This window comes from Crocodylus porosus, unplaced genomic scaffold (assembly GCF_001723895.1).
Source record: "Crocodylus porosus isolate Cpor-Errol unplaced genomic scaffold, CroPor_comp1, whole genome shotgun sequence".
Taxonomy (NCBI): domain Eukaryota; kingdom Metazoa; phylum Chordata; order Crocodylia; family Crocodylidae; genus Crocodylus; species Crocodylus porosus.
This window is the reverse complement of record NW_017728921.1, coordinates 16,153,903-16,171,630: the sequence shown is the minus strand read 5'-3', so window position 1 is coordinate 16,171,630 and position 17,728 is coordinate 16,153,903. Positions and strand designations below refer to the sequence as shown.

Sequence of the window (17,728 nt, the reverse complement as noted above, 5' to 3'; positions counted from 1 at the left end):
CTCAGGGAGGGCAGATCCTGCCACTGCGTGCTGCCAGTCCAGGAGGGCATGGGAATAGGTGTGTGCCCCTGGATCTGCATGGGGCAGGCTGGGCCGGGGTGCTCTCCAGATGGGTGGCAGAAGGCACTGGGAGTGGGGGCTATACCCTCCCGCTGCTCGCCTGGCCTTCCCACACCTCCCCAGCAAGCTGTGGCTTTCCATTGGCTGGACAAGCAGCGGCAGGGCATGGGGGAGGGTGTGTGCACCCAGATAGAGGAGGGGCCAGTGGCAGGGGCAATGGGGAATTTTAGGGTGGCTGCAGCCCCCACATAGTCCGTGCTGCACTGCGCTCTGCAGGGTGGATGGAGCTCCAGGCTGCGGCTAGCCTCCCAGAGCGTGGCCCTGGCTCCACCCCCCCGCGGAGTGCAGCGTGGCAGCAGGCGGCTGGGGCTAGCCTCCTGGAGCACAGCGCAGAACTGGGGGCACATGGCTGCTCTCGTGACCTCCTGGATTGGCAGTGTATGGTGGTGAGAACCTCCCTCCCTGAGTCTCGTGCACCCCTGCCCTGGCTGTGCAGCTTGTCCCAGCCCCAGTCCCAATCCCTCCCTGTCTGTGGGGGCGTTGATCTGCTCCCCCCATGTCCCTTCCATCCCCCCTCTGCCCACCACAACAGACTTGCCTGCTGGAGGCAGCTGTGTCCAGCGTGGGGAGGACTGCTGCCTGTTTAGTTTATGGCTGAATCTCTGAATCGGCGCCAAATCTTTTCTGAATTGATTTGGAGGCTTCGGATTCGATTCGGGCCTTTTAATAGGTCTCCTGATTCGATTCAGATTCAGAGATTCGGCCACTGAATCGAGCCAAATCTCCACCGAATCGAATCGGCTACTGTAGCTTTGCACAGCCCTAGTTGGCATATACTCTGGAGGAACACAACAGTGAATAATTTCATGGGGATATTAAGAACTTTTGATTTTCCTTTCTCCTTTTTCTCCAGAGAAAATCTTTGAAAGCTGTTGAAAGGGAAACAGTAACTGGTAAATATGGATTTCTGTTGCAACAATGGCCAAGTGTCCCATAGGAATGTGAGATGCTGTAGCCTTCTCTTCTAACTCTTTATGACATCCACATTAAAAAAAATTGCTTATAAATTAATTGTATTGTACAAGCTGCTGCTCAGTGGATTTTGTTCTGTATGCCTAATCTGCATGTCACTACTGTAGAGACACATGTCTTTGGTACTGAACAAGGCAAATGGCAAAATGTTACTACTGTTATTTGTTCTGCTCTCCTTGTTCCTTGGGCAGAATAAACTAAAATGAGTTCATCATTCCATATACGGTGTGCAGATTCCCTGTTCAGTGCAACAGACCTATCTATTCTAGTTTTGATTTTACCAGATGCTGGAAGATCCTTTTTTCTTTTCTGAATGATTATCAGTCACTTTCTTGAGATTCTCCTGCACACAACTGGGTGTCATTTCAACATTTTTATTCTTGCAATTGGATTATACATTTCTGAACTGTAAGCACCTGCTAAAAAAAGCCTAAACTATTTTATTCCCAGCTGAAACAGACCAAACTGAGAGTAAATCAAACTGGAAACTATCCACAATCCTTCTTTAGTTGTATAGTCACCAGCCTGACTTAAAATCCTTGTTCTGTATATGAAAGCAAAGCTAAAATATTGAATGGGTCACTAACATGGCCCATGGAGCAAATACAATACCAGGCTAATCCTTCATGTTACTTCATTGAAACCAGGAGAGGTATGCCTTAGATTTACTCTGCCTGTATGAATAACCATTACAGAGTTCATTCAGGCTGTAGGAATGGATATATCAGGAGAATTACAAATAAGCAGATCTTAGGAATTAACCAGCAGAGATTTTTGATAGTTTAGGCATTCTTTTGTAGTACTTGGTCATTAAATGGGATTTTCTTTAGAGATAATGAATCCCCTACTGCTTTACTATTATTCTGGATCCCCACTGCTCCATAATGGGCAGTAGAAGTAAATTCAGTAATCTGTGCTGGTTACATGCCTGCTAGACTTGGTAATAAGACCTAGGTGTGCATCAGATGGCCTTTGCTGGAAAGATTTTTCAAGGCAAGGGCTCACATAATAAAGGATCTTCTCCTGCAGTACACAGGTAAGTAGCTGGGATCATAATGCACAGGGTACCAATCTATTTAACAACTAAGTTTACTAAAGACATGAGGCCTAACATGATCAAATCTGGATCTTTTTGCCAGTGGCAACAAGGCTTATTCTTTGTCCAACTAAAGTTTTTTTGGAACTATTGGAAGAGCGGCCTGACTTGTTACCTACTGGAGCAGGCAGAAGCGAGCACAGCTGGAAGGAAATGCCTTTAGTTTTCATTTACATCTTAAAAGCAAGGTGTTTTTTCATGGAAATCTAGAAAGACTGTAATACTTCAAGCAGTCTGAAGCCTCAAGCCACACACAGTCAGGCTACAGTAAATGCAGCTGTTGAGAAGCTGCCTTGCTTACTTTAACCCCTTATGTGCCTTAGTGCTGCTGTAGTGGTTTAATTTAATCTAGGTATCCTGGAGGCAATGTCAATGGTCCATTTCTAGTTGAGCCTAGAAGGGGCTGTGGAAGAACTGATCATTTCATACTCCATGTTACTTCCCCAGACTACTTTGTTCTTGAATACAAGGGGAAGGCATATGGACTACACCAAATTTCAGTCAAGATATAGCATGCCTACAAGGTAGGAAAGTCTGTGGTGTCAGAGTCTAACTATGAGGTCTAGCAGCAGCTGCTATAGGTAACTGTAAACTATATATTGGGATGAACTAACTCTTCAGTAATTTTTCACATAAAATAATCCATATATTCCTGAGACTGCCGAGACACCACTTCTTCTTAAATATGACTAGTGTGGTACAAGATAGCTGCTTACTTGCTCTCACTTTCAGAGCCCTTAGCAGCTGGCAAATGCCCCTTTGCTACCTGTACCACCTGATATGTTGGCAAAGATAGAACCCTTGTATTAGATAGACTTGTTGCTTAGTTTTCTGTCCTTCTCATGCTTCATCCATGACTGTTGCAAAACACATGCTGCAAAAAAGGGGCTCTATTCATCCCTTGTTGATGTTGATCGACATTGACAGTTGGCATCCATAGAAGCTGGACTGTATTATAAAGATTTTACAAGAGAGTGGAAATTCTTTAAGAGTGAGGGATTGATTACTCGGGGGGTGGGAGAGGGGATAGATCTCTTGGTCTCTTCAAATCCAAACCAGTGTCTTTCTGGAAAATGTGCTTTATCTAAACCTATTACATTCCATAGAGGGGTAACTGAGTACAGTGCTGTGGCCTGATTTGTAGGACTTCAGAGAGGATGATCTAATGGTTCCAACTGGACTTTGAACTTTATGAATCTATAAAATAAGGTAAGAAGCTAATTTCCATCTACAGCAAACAGTAAACAAACCATATGGGATTGAATCCGGAGTGTTATTTTTTTCTTTTGCATTAAAAATTGCCTAACCTGCATGATTTATTTTCCTTTGATATTTAGCCATGAAGCTGTTTAGTTAATTATGTATATGAGTTTACAAAAATATTCTCTCTTAATGAAGAGGAAAGAATTTCTGCATGGCTATTAGACATCTAAAAATAAAAGTGTTAAATGAGGAAGGTGTTTATGATTATAGGGCTTTTCTTTGTAAAGAAGTTATTGATTGCACTAACAACAGTGGGTCACACACTCTGCAGATGTTGAACATAAAATAGGTGGGCAGTCTTATCCATCATGGCTCTATATATTCCATCCCATGCTGACCAAAGCCATGAAGAGCATATGAAACCACAACTCTGTATAACATTACCCAGACTGCTGTTACCTTGCTAATAATGAGTGGAGGAAGGGTGTGACTCTTTAAGCAAATCTAGTAAGTGCACAACAGTACTTCCTCGAATGGTGATCTCTCTCACTCCCAGGTGGGATGGTGGCTGTTGGGGTCTTGTACCAGGGGTCAGCCAGTTCTCGCTGAAAAACCTGGACTGGGGCACTTGATATTTTTCATTTGAAGAGGGGGAATGAAAGTAGCTGTACACCCATCTACTAGAGCAGAAGGAACAGCTAGGTTTCAACTTCATTTTTCAACTTAATTTTAAAATGCAGGGGCCATCTGCTGATATCTGGGACCCACCCTGAACATGGTATGGAAGCCAGAAGGTTGGTGCCTCTCATAGACAAAGACACTAGATTGGGGGGCACCAAGTACTAAGTATGGTAAATGCTGAATCAGGTCATTGCTCCATCCTCCAGTCTCTTTCATCACTGATATTTTCACCCTGTGACCCATCAGCATGCTGTGCTGGGCAAGGTGGGAGCTGCTTGCTTTAAACAAATCATCTGTTTATTCTTGAAACAATTAGTGAGGGTAGTTGTATCTTGAAATAGTTACAGAACACACAACAGTTACAACAAAAATAAGTTCCAGATGGGACTTGAGAAGGGTTTGTTTTTGGTAACAAATTAAAATGGATTCCATGTCTTAAAATTCCACTGGCATCTAATGAACAGGAAACATGAATTCCAAGTAATAATTTTCTACAAACAAAAGAGATGAACTCCGAGACAGGCCCATTCATCTTTGCTCAAGTGCCTCCTTGAGGTTTGCATGTTGTTTATGTCATACTGAGAGCTAATGGCTTTCTTCTTCCCCCATCTTTGCATTTTCAAACTTTTAGCTATTTTGGTTCTAGCAGAAACTGAGAGAGGAAGCTGATGAGCTCCTGCCAAAAGAGTTCATGTACCTGTGACCTCAGTCAGATGCATAGATGTTCCTTAGAATCCACAGCAGAGAGAACATGAAAAATAGCTGCAAGGTGGAAAGGTTTAGGAGCAGGCTGAGGGAAGTAAAGAGCTGGACCTCAACACTGCTGTCCATTTAGAAAAAATATGATCTCTGACTTTAGGTCCAAATTTAGCCCTGGAGATACAGCCCTGGAGATTGACGTCAGCAGACTTGCACTAAGAATTCTTTTGGTTCTTAATTATTCTCTAGCTGGATTTTTTGACTGCAAGAGTTAAAAGTTGTTAAGACCATGGTGTGGCATTGATACCAATGAAAAAGCTGTTTCCTACAGAGGTTTGGTTTTAGTTACATGTACAAATGTGGCAAGTGAAGGGTAGAGAGGATAAATGTTTGTAGTTAACTTGTCCGTAAGCTCCAAGAGACTTAGACATGTCTTTTTCAAGGTCTACTTAAGAATGGATGTGACCTGGTTCTGGCCAGGTTTTGATGGAAACCTGGGTGTTGCTGACCTCTGAGATAAGTGACATTAGAGAGTACACAATGATTCGGCTTCACCAATTGCATAATCCTTGCCTGAAGAGGATGGGCACTCAGTGAATGACAGGGAAAACTAATGTAAATTATAGCTGATGGGCCAGTATTAACTTTTGCCTGAAAACCTCATAGCATTGGTAGGAAAAAGTCACAGGAGAAAGAGATGAAATCAACTAAGAAACCCAGAACAGCGTTTCTGCTCCTGTGAGTCTGGTAAGCAGTATTTTCTATTTTGATTTTGAAGAAATATTTTTTAATCTCTTCAGCTTTTAAATGGATTTCACAGTTTATAAAAAGAGAGAGAGAGAAGTGATTGGAAAAGTAGACTTGAGGATCTCCGTTGTGCAACTGTATTAAAGGGCATGAATGGAAGGGATCACTCCTGACTCCCATATGGGTTAGAGCTGATGGTGATAATAAAAAAGATTAATACTGCATCTGGGTTCCATGCCCCCAAAACACGGAGCCTTCTGCAAATTCAGAAGCAGTCACGCAGTTTAGTAATTGAAAACTGCCTACGAATTCTCCTAGCTCCAAGTTTCAATTCACTTCTCCAGCACGAGGTGGCAACCTCCTCAGTGTATTTTAGGAATTTTTTTCATGAGTGGTAAAACAAAAAGCCTGATTCTTAACAGAAGACCAGGCACTTTTGTCTGCATATAGTGGAAAAAATAAGGTGTGCAAAGAAATCATGTAAGTTAACATGTCTGTTAACAGACAATCCTCCGCAAAGATTGGAACTTTGGGCTCATGGTGGGCTCTAATAATTTTTTAGATATTTACTCTGTTATGTAGAGTTCTGTGCTTTTTAATTCTTACAGCTGGATTATTGATACCAGTCACCGTGTGAGCAGGCCATGCCGGTAACAGCAGCCTCAAGCTTCTGACTAGGGATAGGACAGGGGTTGCCTTATGATGCTCCTACAGCCATTTTGTATCAGTACAGTCTATAGTGGCCTTAGAGTGATCAAATTTGATCCATTATATTTCAGGGTCTCTTCTTGGGTGCTTTAAATGCGATTTCTGGGGCCAGGTGGGCTTTGTCACTTCACTCCAGTATCAGCAAGATGCTGGCACAATAGCAGTGAATAGGGCCTAAGACTGACCTCACTGGAGTCGGTGAGTTTTTAATTATAGACTTTGCTAAGAACAAGGTCTGGTGGGAAGTGCTCCAGGAGCTGAGATCCCCTTTCTCCACTCTCTAGCCCTTAACAGGGACATAACAGCACTTCCCATGAGTTTGGCTTTTGGACTCATGTCCATCTAAGCTCCCACCAAGAGAGCTGTCTTAACAAAGCAAGTTTAATAGGTGCAGCTGCAATTCAGGGTCCCAAACCACCCTTCTCCCACTCCATTCCTAGGATTCAGTCAGCCCCTAGCCACACTTCAGAGTTCAGACACCCAGACTCCTCACCTCTGGGAGCTGTCAGGCCAGACTGCTCTCAGCACGTCAGCGCCAGGGGCGGTTTGGAACCAAAGCGTTTCTGTCTCGCATGTGCCCACTTGTCTTGTCTTTGCTTCCTCCCCCGACATGTTTCTTTAACCTCACGATCCCCTCATCTTCCAGCTGGGTTTTGTTCTTTATCAAAAAGTAATCAGGGATGAGGGGGTGGAAAGGAGACTTCCTCCCCCGCTAATGATTTCATTTGCCATTAACCAAAGATCTAAAAAGAAATCCCAGGGCTCATTAAGAATCTGATGACAGTTCATCCTTCTTATGCAGAAACCTAACACCGAACCCATCATCCCCTCTGCCTGAATCCAGGATGGTTTCAGTGTTAGCTCTATTGAACCAGGTGGAGAGCTATGGAAAGCATAATCATGCTGATGAGTAAATAGACATCAAGAGGTTTTACTTAGACATTTATCAGATCTTCATTTCAAAGGAAGTTTCAAAATATAGTAAATACAGTTCTGCAGGGAGCAGAGTCTCTCTGCCACTGTATCAAGAAATGGGTGCTAACCTCTGTTCTCATCACCTAGGAACAGGGCTGAAGCATATCTTAAAAATGCCCCATAAACAGACGGCAGACAAGGTTCTTCAGGTAAATATAATATTTTTTATTAGAACATCTTAAGTAGTTGGAAAAATTCTTCTTTGCAAGCTTTTGGGTATAAAAACACTTTGTCAGGCTGAGGAAGCATCTGCAGTTGGTGTGTGCACACTCTTCCTGGATGGAATGAATAGTAAAGAAGCCAGAGGCTGCTATGCATGCAAGACTGGTAGTCAGTGAAGATGTAAAACATGAAACAGGATTGTCTCACGTCTGTAGGGCTATTCTGATTCTTGCAATTCCAATGAATTCTCTCTTTCCCATTTACATTGACTGCTTTTTTTTCCTCCCAGCTTGGTGAAGCTCCTTCTTTCTCTAGACAAAAGGAGGGGGACTTCAGTAGGACCCAATAAAAAAAATCCCTGTAGTGCTCTATCAAAAGGAAAATCATGGTGTGTCATCCAGTCTTTTATTGCTAACAATGTATGTGACCACCTCTGAACAAACGGTTTAGGTGCATCCATCACAAATGTGCTGAAGTTCAACATGTAACACCTCCCTTCTGTGGCCTAATACTCACTAGAATGCATCACTGTCTAGGAACAAACTGATGTTCTCATGTTGCAAGAGTGACTGCAAGAAACCTCCTAGCTCCTGCACTGCAGGTCCACCGTGATTAATTATGGTGTGTTCACTCCCTCAGGGCTTTTCACATTTAGTGCAGTGTCCATATGTAGTTGAGCATCCTGTTCAGGAAACTGAAAATGCCTTTCATCTCCCCCATTAATCACCTGGTTGCCTTGTCTTTCCCTCTTATGGGCCTTTCACAGGCCATTACTTGGATGCAGGGGATGAAGGTGTTTGGGTCCGTTCTGCTCTCTCTGCCAAGATGACAAAAATAATGTTAAGAACCAGATATCATACAGCACTTTTCAGTAGAGCCAGCCTCAAAGGTGCTGTACTACTGCTCTTATATTCAGGGTAGGGGAAGTCAAAATTGCTTGAAAATTTTACCCATCTTTATAGATTTAAGACAATCAAAATGTTGGCTGACTGAAAACTAGTATTTAGGTGAAGTCTGAAGTTTTACATATCAGCTCTCGTCCAAAGAATCTTTAAAAGGGCACGAATCTTCACAGACAGATCACTCCTGTAAAAATATAATAAAAACAAAAAAACAGGAAGAAGGTTTAAAACCCAGACAAGCAAAAAACAACTTTACAGTATGGCCCAGAACCATTCTAGTCAGAGAGAAAAAGCCTGAAACTTGTAGCTAGGAAAAAATAGATTGCCTAAAGATGAATAAAATGTAGCCAGAATGACTTGAGTCAAACACATTAGCTAGGCAGGTGGAGATCTGTGACTGCTCATTTTGACTGGTTAAAAACTTGCATTTCCCACGTATGTTGGTAACCCTGCCTCTCCAAACTCACCTGGATCTCTGGCTTGTCTTATTATGTGTTGTCTTTTAGAGTGTAAACTCCTTGAGGCAGGACCCAACCTAGTTGTTGCCATTATTTGCTACCACAATATAAAAACTGGTCACTGATGCCACTTTTTGGGGGTGGGGGGCAGGTTTTTAGAAAAAAACTCTCTTAGAAATCTCAGGAAACAAAAGTTTGAGACATCCTATAGAAATAGAGCTGCTGGCATTTTATAGATTCCTGAAATGCCAATACGACGGCCGGTTTGGATGTCAGTCACTTACATACATCGCACAGATGCTAGAATTTTGTCCTGCACTGGGGTACTACATAATAGGAATTGCATCGGACTTCATTTTTAAAGATAAACGTGCTTTAAATTTCTCCTGTGCAGTTCTGTATACTGTTCAGAGCTAGCTGTCATTTCATGCATTGTATTTTGAACTTGTTTACTTTGTTGTTTCCAGAAGAGCTTCAGGGTGATGTTTTGCTGGCAGAAGCTGGAACTCCTAGGTAAACTTGAGCCCTCGGAATAAGGTTGAAGTGCATAGACATGGGGTTGGCTTTTTCTATGTGGCAAGTCACCCTGAAAGAAGCAGAAATTGCCCATGCTTTAACTTGCTGTTTTTGTTCTTGGCTCTCTAAAATACCCAGAGATTTAGTAGATGATTATCCGAGTCCTATTTTGGAGGATTCTGAGGGTCTTGTGTGTGTATCAGACCCTCATGCCTCAGAGATACATGCTCCGCTTCTCTCCTCTGCACGAAGCCTGTGGTTCTCAACCTTTTTGTACCTGAGGCACCCCTCAGAAAATGCCAACTCTTAGGTTTTACTTGTTACTTGACTGCAGAAAAATACTAGAGCAATGTTTCTATTGCAAAGAACTCAGCAAGACCGTAGCAGGTCAGTATGTTTTTAACCCTAGGAGTTTGTACTTGAAATCTCTGCGTTTATCTTGTGAATCACATTTGCTTGCCTAGCAGTGCTAAGATTGCACGGCACCCTGGAAAGGCTCTCAAGGAGTCCCAGGGCGTAGTACCCTGGCTGAGAATCCCCAGTCTTTGCATTGCTATTGCCCATTTTGTTACTGAAGCATCTCGAGGCTGCTTGGGTTAGACCGTGCACCAGGAGGTCTTCCAGAGCCCTTTAGAAAGGCCTGTTCATCGAATCCGGCTGCACGGCTGCTACCTTGGACCAAAGCCCCTGTCCCTACAGCCAGGCATCCTATTCCTGCTCACCCTCCCACTCCCCCCACTGCTACGTCAGGTGCTCTGGGATGACGGCAGGGAGACGCAGGGGTTCATGTACTAATAACCTCCCTGGAAGGCGATCGCCATGGATCCCAGTTTTCTCTGATTTTAAAAATTCCCTAGTTTTCGGGTTAAAAAAATTAACCCCAAATCCACCTTTTCCCATGATTTAAATGAAAGACCACTCATATATAGCTATATACACAGAGGTGTTTCATTTTAATTGTGGAAAAAGGTGGATTTGGTGTTACTTTTTTTACCTGGAAATTGGGATTTTTTTAAATCAGAGAAAACCAGGATCGCTGGTGAGCAGCAGGGCACAGGGGACGCAGGGCTGAGCTGATGACACCTGTGGCCCAGAGGCGAGGTGTGAGGCGGTGGGCGATTGAAGGGGCTTTGATATTCAGGCCGAGAAGGTGCAGGCGCTCCTGCTATACACGGGGCATTACGGTAATTGACAGGTGCGCGGGGACGTGGCTGGGCTGGCACGAGACACCTGCCCCTGCAGCGCGTAGGTTTCTCCCATTGGGCCGCGCCCTGCTCGCCGATTGGCCGCCTGTTAGAGACACGTGGCCCTCTCTGCGCCCACCACCGCCACAATAATAACCCAATGAGAGCAGCGGGAGCCGCCCACTTCCATTGGCCCAAAGCCCCGTCGCTCTCCGCCTTGCCCCGGCCGCGAGCCGCTGCGCTGTCCGCGGTGATTCCTCGCTTGTCCCCGAGAGGCCCTTCCGGGTTGGGGGGCGGGATGCCGCCGCTGATTGGCTGAGTGGTGCGCCCGTCACGGTCAGCTGGCCCAGCAATTGGCGAGTCGCGGCTGGCGCTGTCACGAGCCCGATGTGTTAAAGGGACCGCGGCGGCCCGCCCCGCACCCTGCAGCCGGCGCGGCGGCGCCATGGCCTACCAGGGCTTCGCGCAGGAGTACATGGGCATCCCGGCCGTGACGCGCGCCTACACCACGGCCTGCGTGCTCACCACCGCCGCCGTGGTAAGTGTGCGGGCGGGGCGGGGCGGGGAGCGGGCTGACCCGACCCGACCCGACCCGACCCATGTGCCTCTTGCAGCAGCTGGAGCTGATCACGCCTTTCCAGCTCTACTTCAACCCCGAGCTCATCTTCCGCCGCTTCCAGGTGAGCCCCACACCCCGCCCCGGGCCGGGGCCCGTGCTGGGGCCTGGCGGGGAGGGGCCCCAGCTCCAGCTCCAGCTCCAGCTGCCTCTGCCTCTTCTCTTGCAGGTCTGGAGGCTCATCACCAACTTCCTCTTTTTTGGGCCCCTGGGATTCAGTTTCTTTTTCAACATGATCTTTCTGTATCCTTTTGTCTCCGGAGCCGCTCTCCTGCCTCGCCCGCCCCGCCCTCCCGAGGACCCGCTTGCCAGCCGGGCTCACCTGCCCCGGCGGCCTTCCCCGCCCAGCACGGGGGGCTGGGCCGGTGATCTGCGAGGTCCCGTCCAGCCCTGACGGCTGTGACCCTACCACGCTCCTCCAGGAGCAGCGGGTGCGGCGGCGAGGGGGGCTGTAAGGCCTTGTCAGCCAGGTCACTTGCCCTCTCCCTGGGGACTGGTCATTCGAGGCAAAAGATTGATGGCGACGCCTGGCTCTGGGGGTGGGCGTCTGGCTGGCAGCTCCCTTGGTGAAACTGCTTCCGTGGCGGGCTCGTCAGCGGCCGGGCGCGCAGGGCACCCAGCTGTTAATTTCCTATACTGCAACCCCTCCCTTGTCCCCCGCTCCCAGGTACAGGTACTGCCGCATGCTAGAGGAAGGCTCCTTCCGGGGAAGGACGGCAGACTTTGTCTTCATGTTTCTCTTCGGGGGATTTCTCATGACAGTATCCTTTGAGCTGGTGGAGGCCCTCTGGTCCTGTCTCCTCTGAGACGGTATAAATAGGCCACTTGCCCACTCGCTTCTTTCATTCAAAATTCTCCTGCGCTCTCTGGTAGCCGGAGCCCCTGCCCAGAGCCTGGCTTCCCAGAGAAAACAGGGGCCAAAACTCTGACTGCAGCTTGCCGGTTTCCTTGTGGTCTGAGGCCTGGTGCCACTTCCATCTGACACATGCCCTGCGTGCCTGGGAGGGCTCTTCTGTACCGAGGCTGCAGGATGTCGGGCTGCCACCAGCAGATGGGCAGCCCTGGTGGCTAATTCTGTTGGCCGTGCTGTGCCCCGAAGGGGCTTGTCTGCGTATCGAGCAAAAGATGAAGGGGGAAACGATTTCCTTGAACTGATGGCAGGAGTGCTGGTGTATGTGACTGGGGGTAAAAATGATGCATGATCCTGGGGGCAGGAAACAAGCAGTTTAGTAGGCTTAGCATGAAAGAAAGCCATCCCGAGATCATCATTAGATGAAACCAGTGAGTTCTTGTTCTTGAGTTTCCATCTCGGGGGGGGGGGGCAGATACTGCACGATAATGGCATGTTAGTGTCTCCAGGCGATTGGCACATGGGGACTTGGCAGCACTCGAAACAGAGAACCCTTAGTATTGAAATCTGAGTGGCAAAAACAAGAGGTGTTGTGTGTATGCATGGAGCTGAAAGCAGGTCCTGGCCCTGAATCTAGCGGACTGTGCGAGAAGCTTCTGCAGTACTGCTTATAACCGGTGTGTGATGGGGTACCTGTTACACGCAGTCTCCTTCAGCTTTGGAGCCATCTCAAAGCACAAGAAATCTGCCTTGAGAAGGGTGGGGACCCTGTTGTCTGGGGCTTGGTGAGCCCACCATCCGGAAAGAGATTTCCCACATGATGCCCTCTTCCCATAGAGCTGTGCTTATCTTCACAAGCAAATGCTGCCTGAGCAGACGTGCGCCTTGCTACAGAGGTGTTAAGTGCTTAGTCACTTGCCAACCCTCCTACAAGCAGCAGGGTCTGGCCCACACTTTGAAAATGTTTAAGCTTGGGTTTAAGTCTCAAGTGCAGAAGGGGGATGAGGCTGTGTAAAACCTTACTTCTGTAGACCTTTGCCTTAGGGTCACTGGGTATTCAGAGGTTTGTGGGGACCTGGGGAAAGGGCTCCAAGCAGCAGGAGCTTTTGTTTATCTTCTACAAAACCTACTGCAAAAGTGTTGGCTGCTCCTTGGGACCTTGGAGGACTGTTCAGGAAGGTGCAGACCTGGCTGGCTCCTGGCCATTGCAGTGAGGTACAGAATCTCTTTCTGCCACGGCTACAATTCAGACCTGGGGTGCTGGTGGCTGGAGTGAGAGAGCTGTCATCTCAGTTCAGGCCCTAGCAGCCAGGAGCTCACTGTATTTTTTGGCATGCTTGGCTCAGAGCAAGGATTGGCTTGGCAGGGGAACCCAACTCTCTTCCTCCAGCAGCTTGCGAAGGCAGAGGGGGCAGAGTAGAGGGAGGTGGGGGGACACCATTATTTTTGGATCAAACACTGACTGACTCTTTGTGAGCCGAGGCAGTTAGCTGCTCCTTGCTAGTTTCCCCACAGGTAAGAAGGGAGCAGCTGAATTTAACCATTCCTGCAGACTGCTTTGAGATCACTAGATGAGGAAGCAGCTCTAGCACCACTGACACTTGGCACAAGGGCAGTGGGTTAGGGCATCAGTGAACAGCTGGCTGCTGTTCCCTTAGTTTGGAGGATGTTGGTCCTCAGGCCCCCCTTGCCAGCACAAAGTTTCCATACTCTTGTAGTGCACGGCAGAAAGAGAGGGCTGTGGCGAGCCACATGGGGCAAGGCTGGATGCTTGCTCTGCTGGCAGTGAGGGAATAAACATCACTGTGGGCAGTGGTCTGGCCAAGCCAGATGGCTTCTGCAGGGAATAGCAGCTGTGCGGCACTGCCTGCCAAGAGCGGCAAGGGCCGTTCCATACAGAGCGAGCACCGCATGACTGCTGGAAAGCCTCACTGCCCTCTGCCAGTCTTACGGGAGGCTGGTCAGGGATGAGGGAGGGCCCCATGGCTGTCCCTGTTACCTGACTGAGAGGTGCAGGGTGTGGCTGGTAACGTGGGTAGCAGAGTGATCAAGTCACTGGCAGCTAAGACAGACCCTCTTGAGAGATTTGCACACCATCAGGTGTCCAGGCTCCATTGTCTGGAGTCTTCTGCAGCCCTAACCTGACCAAGCCCCATAAACAAGGTGCCTGGGGCAATACGCCTTCCAGGCTAGGGAAAGCCCTGGTTTTTCTGTAAAGTGCCCAGTACAAGAATGCAGCTGCTGCCTCTGCCAAGAGGCTGGTGTCCTCAGCAACCAAAGTGATCGTGCTGCTGAGGAGAGATGCCTCCTCCCAGTGCTCTCGAGGTGCCTGTAGCAGCTGCTTATGGAGTGGCTGAAATGTAAATGGTGCTGTGGGTGTACACTGCTCACCTTCCTGTCCTAGGATGATGGACTGGTGTGAGGATGGCGAGGGGGCTTGATGTGCCTTGAGTTGCCTGGGAAGGGTTTGGAGTTGTGGGCACTGTATTGTACTTAGCTGCCTAGTATCTTCTGGGCCTGTTTGTCTCAAAGTTTCCTGCATGTGATGGGCCTTGTGAGTCTCTCCAGTTCTCCTGTAGCTCTGGTACATACCATGTGCTGAGCCTGCCTTTCTCCTTGACTCCATAGCTCTCAGCTCTTTGGCCTTTTTGCCAGCCTCTTCTTCCTGGGCCAGGCGTTCACCATTATGCTGGTGTACGTGTGGAGCCGCAGGAACCCCTACATCCGCATGAACTTCTTTGGGCTGCTTAACTTCCAGGCCCCCTTCCTGCCCTGGGTTCTGATGGGCTTCTCACTGCTGCTGGGCAATTCCATTATCATTGACCTGCTGGGTAAGAAAAGGGCCCTTCCTGTGTGCATACCGCTACCTGATGGATCATGCTGAAGCCTTAGTGGGTTGTCTCAGCTGACACAGTGGCCCTGTAATGAGGACCATTGGCTAGCTTGGCTTGTGAATAAGTTGTCACTGGGGAGAGCACCTCTGTGTTGTGCTGGTCAACACTGGCAGAGCCTCCAGCTGTCTGCAGTTGGTAGTGGTGCCAGCTGGCAGTCCGCTTCTGGCTCATAGCTGGTGGGGCCAGAGAGAAAATGGGCTGATGCATCCTGTTCCTGCAGTTCTGCCAGCAGTGCAGTATTCCACTAGTATTGCCCCAACCCCAGTAATTTGTTACCTGCCTGAGACCTCCAGGGAGCAGGCTTTTGGATTATAAGCTGCATGCACATGGCAATAGGTGACAAGGGCTTCTGCCATGGGGTGCACATAGTATCGTGGCTGGTGGGAGGAGTGTTTCACATGCCGATTCCTCAGCTCTTCCTGGACATCACAATGAATTTGTCTCTCACTGAAGAAGAGGCATACATACCTAAGGGTCACCCCATGCCTTTCTTTCTCTACAGGAATTGCAGTGGGCCACATCTATTACTTCCTTGAGGACGTCTTTCCTAACCAGCCAGGAGGGAAGAAACTGCTCCTTACACCAGGCTTCCTGTAAGCAGCACTCAAGGTTTTTCCTCCTCTTTGAACCCTAGTGTGATACCACCCACCCATGTCATCTGCAGAGCAGGAGCCAGCTAGTCTGCCTTTTACCACAGGGGCTGTTCCTGCCACCTGCTCCTGGCAAGACCCAGCATCTGAATGCATGCCCGTGGTCTCAATCCAGGGTGTTGCAGCTATGGAAAGCACCACATCTGTGCACCTTGCTGCCTTTGTGCCTGGCTCATTCCTTTTGTTAGTAGGAGTCGAGGTTTCTTATTTCCTGCAGTGGTCGTTGGCACTGCATTTGCATGTTTTAAGTCAGGGAAGCATTCCTGAGTTCAGTTCTAAGGAAGGTTCCTGGAGCTTGTGAACAGTAAGATGCTTTTGGATGTTGGGGGAATAGCTAGTGATTTGATTATTTCACTGAGCCAGGGAAGCCTAGGGAGGGAGGGGGTTCACAAGGCTCTGTGCTAAGTTGCTGCTTCCCTAAGACAGCAGGGGTTGAGTCTTGTCTGGGCTGGGCAGATTCCCAGGAGGCTGGGGAGGTTTCTTCCCTGTCAGGCCTTGGTCCAGATAGAAGGAACAGAGAGATCTTGGTAGCTGAGGATAGAGATATAAGCTGTTAGGAACCAACCAGTAACACCCCTATGATTCTGTAGTCATGCAAATATAGCAAAAACACTACAGGATTAACCCTACTTCTGCCAGGGCAAAGGCAGGGTAGTATAGCTAACCTGTGTTGTCACAGAATTGTTTAGACTTACAAGAGCTGATCCATGCTCTTAAGTGGCAGCCTCCCCCCACCTCCTTAAAGTGTTTACAAGGGGTGTATGCCCATGCCTTTGCTCAGCTTGCTCTTCTGGTGGGCCTGTTCTTGCCAGGAGGATGGTATTTGACACCCCTGAAGAGGATCCCAACTACAACCCGCTCCCTGAGGACCGGCCAGAAACCCAGCCAGCAGTACATCAAGAGGACCAGCAGCATCCGCAGTAGTGGGGGGAGAAATCCCACGCAACCAGACTTTGCCTCCCCACTGGAGTAATGCTGCACCCTGCAGACAGCTCCTGTCTGAAGAATGGCTCTGGCCACCATTGTTTTCTGTAACATTTTGCTCTCCATATGGGTAGCCTGTGCTCTCTGTTCTGAGTTGTTCTCTGGAGCACTGTGTGTTTGAACAGATGGAAGAGCATGAACTTGTTTAGGCAAGTGATTGTGAGAGAAGTGGGAGCTGTAGATATGGGCAAAAAAGCCACAACAACTCACTCAACCCTGAGTAGGTAGCAACTGGCCTCAGAAGCCCCTTGCTCCTCCTCTGTTACAGACTTCTTGTTTGACAAGACACCCCCTTCTGTCCAAGGACTTATCCGCCCTCCTTCCCAAGGATGCTGATCCTTGTTTGCTTTCCATCAATGCGCTACATTGTGTTACTTATTTCTGGCAAGATATAAGCACTGCCAAGACTGGAGAATCCTAAACATCTCATTCCTCCTGATCTGCTTTCTCCTCCTTCCCTAGCCTTTGACTTTTTTTTTGTTCCCAAAGATTCTTTACATTAAAATCTATATTTTTCAGCAGAATGTCTGTTGCTGCCAGGAGGCAGCCATGCCTCAGGTACGGAGACAAATGGGTTTTGATTTATGTCTGCTTGGCACCTTGATTCTTCACAGTCTGTGTGTCATATGAAGTGTTGGGAATGAATGGGGGAGGTCTTAAGTGCAGCACGAAGAGGAAATTAAGCTACGGGGCCCTGCAGATTGACTGTGGAGATTACAGGCTTGTTCTGGCCCCGTGACTAGGTCTGGCCATCTCCTACTCGCTCTCCTCTGGCACTTATTGAATAGCAAGGCTGGCCTTGGTTCAGTACGACAATCAAACTAAGCCTTTATCTACATACAGCAGTTGCCTGGGGGGAGAGAAAACAAGACAGACACATGCAGTTAATTGCATTCCTGGAAGGCACCTGGATATTCTGGCAGGGAGTCTAGAACAGGAATGTGTCCATAAGTGGAAGGTCTCACTGTTGTCCCTATCACAGAGCTGGTGCAGGCTCTCACTCTGAACCAGAGTGAACTCCCCAATGCAGTCCTGCCTCGAGGCACCTGCCTGAGACTGCTCTGGTTTCAAGTAGGAAGGCGGGGTCTGATTGTCAAACCCAGTAGCTGTCCTGTGTGAAGGACCTTTCCTGTGGTTTTGCTTGTTGCACTTCCAAACTGCGCAAAGGTTCTCAGTGTGGAAGAGTCTTTCCAAGGTGTTCCTGATTTAAACAAGCCCTATGAAATTCAGCAGGAATAAGACCCGGACTGATCTCACTTCCATGCTCAGAGCAGGTCTCTGTTCTCACTTCCTGGAAAGAAGCCTGTGTCA

The 17,728-nt window shown here is 48.1% G+C and overlaps 1 protein-coding gene and 1 long non-coding RNA gene across 4 annotated transcripts; one reads left to right on the top strand and one right to left on the bottom strand.

The window, feature by feature from the left end:
• Positions 1-7,476: 7,476 nt before the first annotated feature.
• LOC109312809 lies at positions 7,477-10,685 on the bottom strand. 3 transcript variants are annotated; one of them, XR_002101915.1, is made up of 3 exons: positions 9,177-10,123; positions 8,314-8,449; positions 7,477-8,180 (listed from the first exon to the last, which is right to left on the bottom strand). It is a non-coding gene; the product is annotated as an uncharacterized LOC109312809 (long non-coding RNA). The 3 variants fall into 3 exon arrangements; XR_002101916.1 differs by having other exon boundaries at positions 7,646-7,674; positions 8,091-8,449; XR_002101914.1 differs by adding an exon at positions 10,608-10,685 and having other exon boundaries at positions 8,109-8,449; positions 9,177-9,309.
• Positions 10,686-10,815: 130 nt separating this feature from the next.
• Positions 10,816-16,938, top strand: DERL3 (derlin 3). Its single transcript, XM_019539101.1, has 7 exons — positions 10,816-10,961; positions 11,038-11,103; positions 11,209-11,282; positions 11,707-11,800; positions 14,525-14,720; positions 15,286-15,376; positions 16,246-16,938. Exons 1-7 carry the CDS (start codon positions 10,869-10,871, stop codon positions 16,355-16,357), a joined length of 726 nt encoding a protein of 241 aa, XP_019394646.1. The 5' UTR covers positions 10,816-10,868; the 3' UTR covers positions 16,358-16,938.
• Positions 16,939-17,728: the final 790 nt, after the last annotated feature.

Bases quoted from the DNA above. Each gene is read 5' to 3' on its own strand.
- DERL3 (XM_019539101.1), top strand. From the start codon at position 10,869: ATGGCCTACCAGGGCTTCGCGCAGGAGTACATGGGCATCCCGGCCGTG. The intron at 11,283-11,706 runs GTATCCTTTTGT...CCCCGCTCCCAG, and splicing joins TTTTTCAACATGATCTTTCT to GTACAGGTACTGCCGCATGC. The intron at 15,377-16,245 runs GTAAGCAGCACT...TGTTCTTGCCAG, and splicing joins CTCCTTACACCAGGCTTCCT to GAGGATGGTATTTGACACCC.